The sequence below is a fragment of the Colobus angolensis genome, unplaced genomic scaffold (genome assembly GCF_000951035.1).
Source record: "Colobus angolensis palliatus isolate OR3802 unplaced genomic scaffold, Cang.pa_1.0 Scaffold297, whole genome shotgun sequence".
NCBI lineage: Eukaryota > Metazoa > Chordata > Mammalia > Primates > Cercopithecidae > Colobus > Colobus angolensis.
Genome location: NW_012116232.1, coordinates 2,866,599 through 2,872,383, shown reverse-complemented (window position 1 = coordinate 2,872,383; position 5,785 = coordinate 2,866,599). Strand labels below are relative to the sequence as shown.

The 5,785-nt window shown below is 34.3% G+C and overlaps 1 protein-coding gene across 1 annotated transcript in view; it reads right to left on the bottom strand.

Moving 5' to 3' along the window:
- ADGRL3 (adhesion G protein-coupled receptor L3) overlaps positions 1–5,785 on the bottom strand; it is an 890,906-nt gene that overhangs the window by 124,844 nt on the left and 760,277 nt on the right. The window contains exons 16-17 of the mRNA XM_011949310.1: positions 4,561–4,769; positions 3,420–3,596 (exon numbers count right to left, since the gene is read on the bottom strand). Coding sequence (XP_011804700.1) covers positions 3,420–3,596; positions 4,561–4,769 — 386 coding nt within the window. The remainder of the gene's footprint in view (positions 1–3,419; positions 3,597–4,560; positions 4,770–5,785) is intronic.

Genomic DNA, 5,785 nt, shown 5'->3' with positions numbered 1-5,785 from the left:
GACATTTGGGTTGGTTCCAAGTTTTTGCTATTGTGAATAGTGCCACAGTAAACATACGTATGCATGTGTCTTTATAGCAGCATGATTTATAATCCTTTGGGTATATACCCAGTAATGGGATGACTGTGTCAAATGGTATTTCTATTTCTAGATCCTTGAGGAATCACCACACTGTCTTCCACAATGGTTGAACTAGTTTATAGTCCTAACAACAGTGTAAAAAGTGTTCCTATTTCTCCACACCCTCTCCAAAACTGGTGCTATTATTGTTTAGAGATCTAGCAATCATTTTTCAGTTGCCCATGGAATCACAGCAAAGATCCATACCATAGTTATACCCTGAGAGTCTGGAAAGAGAGCCCCCCCATCCCCACACCTCCTCCTTTTGAAGGGGTTGGGTAAACCACTGACTGTGAGCCAGGAGTTGGCTCTTCTGACACTGCCATGTACAGGTGCAGAACTCTGGAGATTCTGAGAATCCTAAGTTCAGATTGTGTGTCTTCGGTGATTATAAAGCTACATTTTGTTAAGTCAAGTTTTATTTCATTTTTCCCAACTTTATGTATTACTTGTAAATATTTAGACTTGTAGGATATCGAGACTTCCACTCCGAGCCTACAGATGTTAAGCCCATCTAAATTTCCACATCGTCCTGATTCAAGCACCAGAGATGGAAATAAATAAATTATGACTTTCATGGCCACAGTCCTACTAAATTCTTCAGTCCGCCTCCAGTTTCTAACTACAATGAAAGATGGTAATATGAATTGGGTTATTCTTGTCATACCAACTAAAAGAGAGGCAAAAGACAGGGAAGAAAGCATTCAGGGCACAAAACATGGCTCCAAGAATGGAATTCACTGTAAGCCTGCATGCTGAAACTGTCTGTTGTAACCTGAAATGAGTTTTACCCAATAGCTACTGAAACAACCTCCTTTGATTCCAAGACCCACTGCCTGTCACTCACCAATCAGAGATTGCCAGCTCTCCACACTTGACTAGTGCCAATGAACTTTCTCGGAAAACAATACGTAACACTTCTTCTTTTTATGAAATCTCCAACTTTCTTTTTGTTCTTCAGGCATAAGGAAGACCATCCAGTCTGTATGTATACCTGAACTGCAATTCTTGCTTCCCCAATCAAATCTTAAATTTAGATATTTGTTTCCGTTTTTATTTTGACTTAAACACTAGACTTGTTATACTTACCGTGTATTAAATTCTAAACTCTTTTACCATGTTCTACACACAATGGTATATAACATCTTTGTGTTTTCTCTCCTGCTGTTTTCTCTGATTGAAATGGTCTTCACAACTTTTCTGGCTAATCCATTAATCTCTTAATATACAGCTTTTAAATCTCTAAGAACTTCTCCAGACTTTTATTATACTTATTCAATTTTCCCACAGTACACTGTTCAAACTTCATTCTTATCACTACCTTATTAACTATATAACTGTTTTTTTCTGTCTCATCTGAAAAGAAAACCTGTAAACTTTTGAAGCCAGTGTTCATATCTTATATTATTACACTACTAACATATATGTGCTGAACTGAACACTATGGTTAAAAATACATGTTATTTCATATTTTATTGCACTTATAAAGACAATTGTTTTGAAAATACTATTTACCAGTTACTAAAGTTGAAAGCTAAGTAGTATTAGTTAAATAGAGAAAAATTTTAATGAATTGTATGAAAGAATGTTCAATCTTTGTGAAAGCCATTCCAGGGTTTTAAGTACTCATTTTCTTTTCACAATGAAATATGTACCATATAATTACAGCAGAGGTATTATAATATAAAAGGCTATGAAAACTAAGCTTTAACTTTTGCATAAAGTGGTGCTTTTCCCTACCAAAGCAAAATACCAATGCTAGCTCTAAAGACAAAAATTTTGTATATATTATACAGGATTAATAATCTTAAATACTAATACATATGAAATTGTATTTAACTTATAAAGACATTTAAAAAAAAAAGAAGCTATATTTTAAGATTTTTTTTTTTTTTTAATTTGAGACAGAGTCTCACTCTGTCTCCCAGGCTGGAGTGCACTGGTGCAATCTCAGCTCACTGCAGCCTTTGCCTCCCCGCTTCAAGCAATCCTTCTGCTTCAGCTTCCCGAGTAAGGGGGATTACAAGCATGCGTCAATGCTTAGCTAATTTTTGTATTTTTAGTAGAGAGGGGTTTTGCCATGTTGGTCAGTCTGGTCTCGAACTTCTAACCTCGAGTGATCCTTCCACCTTGGCCTCCCAAAGTGCTGGGATTACAGGCGTGAGCCACCATGCCCAGCCTATTTTAAGATTTTAAATGTCATTATCCATTTAGTTTAAGACATACAATATTTATTTAAAAAGTATTATTTTTGTTGAGCATCTTGTTTCAAAGTTCAAAAATTAAATTTTTAATGTCACCTAATGTATATAATTTATTAATAGCCTTCTTCCAACTAATAACAATTGGTGGAATCCAACATGTGGATCTGAGTCAGCCTCAGTTCTTAACTATTGTGATGAGGGAAGCAAGATATTTGCATTCTCAAACATCTCTGGCCATGAAGTATCTTGCTTCAAATAAAACTTGAAGTTTTCAACCCCATACTATAGGTTGAGTATTAATATTACTCAGTGTTAGCAATAATCTTACCTACTACTGATGCACTGACCTGCTTAGTGTTTTTTTGTTTCCTGGCCTAGGCCTCCTAAAATCTGATAGTTACTGCATTTCTAGCTTTTACTGTTATCCTGCTTGAGTTGATCTCCTGAAACCCTGTCAACCTTCCCTTCCCTTGCAAACTCATAGACTCCATCTGACAACCCACTATCCATATGAAAGCTAGTCACACTGGGAGGAAATTGATGCAGCCATGTTTCTGACTTTGGAAACTATCATCTGGAATTTTCCTTAGAGTAATGTCTTCTTGCATGGGCAGAACCCATTTCCTTATGTCAGGGTATGCCAAGTCCTTGTACTACCATTCTCTGGGTATTGTGCTTGAGGGTTGCTTTCCCAAGAGTCAGGTGGACTGTATCTAACCTATGCATAGCTCTTTACTTTTCCGCCTCCCTAGTCCCAGCTGTCTAAACCAACCCCACTGGCCTTTGGTCCTGGGGTGCTATCTTACCCTGTTCATGAGGTTATGGTCTGACATTTATTATACAAAATAACAGGGAGACTAGGGGAAGTTTATTAAGCAAACTTCAATTTTAAGAACTATATTGATAATAGGAAAAGAGATAACAAGTTCTTTGAATCATCCACAAGGATATGGTTTGAACATTGAGAGTTCCTTAATAGAATTACTACGAAAGTAGAAAAACATTGAAATATGATAGCCCATATAGTTAGGACTATTTACAGTTAGTGATCATATTATGTACTAAAACATTTTCATTGTATGGTATATATCTTACCTTAACTTCCACATGTGCCATCAGTACTGCAAAATTTGTTAGGTGGTTACAAGAGCATGTAGTATGTGTCTTATTTGTTGTCAGGAGCCGACAGCCTTGTGTTGACCAATAACCTGTCATTGTACGCTTGGAGTAGCTCCAAAATGAACAGTTAGGGTTGAAATTTTCCTCTGACTGCTACAGGGGAAAAAAAATCCATAAAATCAACAACTACATTATGATCATGTAAATTAAGTTGGCATTTTCTTTACATATAATACAACTTCATATTCTGTTCCCTTTTTTTAGAGATGTCTACCAGTGTTTTCATGAGTGGGCCTCATCAATTCTAAGGGAAACTGAATATATGCTGTTGTTTGTTCCCTCTGACTAGAGACGAGTGCACTATTTTTTTAAATTAACAGTAAAAGAATATACTAGTATCAATGTTTCAAAATCACACTAATTAATACACGTTGCAAAATAAAGAGGTTAATTGCTCTTAACCACCAACATCTGAATGGATGATCCTTAGAAATCTTTGTTGAATTTACAACCTCAATCTTTGTATATATGCAAAAATATATATTCACATGGACATAATTGCTTGAAATATCATATATAGAACCATGTCTAGTTCTGTTTAATATACTCCTATTCTTCTTTTAAAAACATAAATAGTATTGTGAATATTTAAGGTATACAACATAATGTTATGAAATACATGTAGATAGTGGAAAGGTAACCAAAGTGAAGCAAATTAACATATCCATCATCTCACATAGTTACCCGTTGTTTTCTTGTTTTTGTGGCAAGAGAAGCTAAAAATCTATTCATTTCACATGAATCCCAAATACAACAGAATTTTGCAATATTATCTATGATTTTCCGGCTGTATTTAAGATCTCTACACTTGGACTAGGTCTTTTTAGTTATGGAGAAGCATTTATAAATCCATCTATGAATGCTTTCACCATAAGTATTTACAAATACAAGGATGATTCTCCTCCAAATCTTATTTCTGAAAAACAATTACCACTACATTGTACAAATAATGTACTGCTATATGTCAAATAGAAAAAATAAAATTAATACACTTAATGTTCAGTGTTATAAAAATACAGATAATATGAACAACCAAGTTAATATACCATTTTCTTACCTTGATATGTTTAACAGTAAACACCACAGGATCAGCCAAATAAACCTTGTTACTGAACTCTTTGTTTATTGCTGCTGTAATAACAGGAGAATTGACAATAACAGAATGATTTGTGGACAAAGCTTCCGTTCCCAACTTCATACTGGCATTCTCCGTGGACAAATAAGGACCCAAGTTGTTATACAAGACAAAGGCCACTCTGATCTCTCCTAAAATAAATGCAAACTCTGATTAGTTTGTCTATTCTACTTAAATTAGTTAGTACTAATGAAATAGAAACTTAAATCCATATAGTATGTATTCATACCAAAAATTCAGCATTCATTTCAACCAAAGTACCAAGTCATTTATGAGGAGAGAAAAGTCAAATTATGCTAAAATAACTACATACCACTATTTTAAAAAACGAACCTCAATCCCTATCTCACTCCATACTCAAAACTAAATTTAAGATAGATCATACACCTAAACATGAAAACCAGAATCATAAGGCTTCTAGAACAAAATATAGAAAAATATCCTTGAACTTTGAAGAAGGTAAAAATGTCTTCAATAAGACCCCAAAACATTTATCATAAAATGATAAACTAAACTTCATCAAAACTAAAAATCTATCAAAAAACATTATTAAGAAAATAAACAAGCAGACTGAAATACATTTAAAAATAAGATTCATTAATATATACAGCAATTTTACCATCCAACAATAAATTAATGGCATCTTAAAATGGCAAAAGACATAAATACACACTTTGGAAAATAAATAAAGGAAAAGCCAATAGACACATGAAAAATGATCAGCATCGTTAGTAATTAGGGAATGAAAAAATAAGACTACATTGAGTTACCATTTCATACCCACAAGAATCTCTAAAATTGAAAAGACTAACCACACTAATGTTGATAAGGATGTGGAAGAAACGGAACTCTCATACACTTCTGGTGGTAGTATAAAATAGTTCAACCATTTGGAAAATATGTTTGACAATTTCTTATAAAATTAAACATACATCTACCTTTCCTAGATAAGTGAAAACATATATCCACCACAATACATGTGGATATATATCCTTATTCTTAATAGTCCCAAACTGGAAACAAGTCAATTATTATTTATAGGAGAATAAATAAATTATGGCGGCCGGGCGCGGTGGCTCAAGCCTGTAATCCCAGCACTTTGGGAGGCCGAGACGGGCGGATCACGAGGTCAGGAGATCGAGACCAT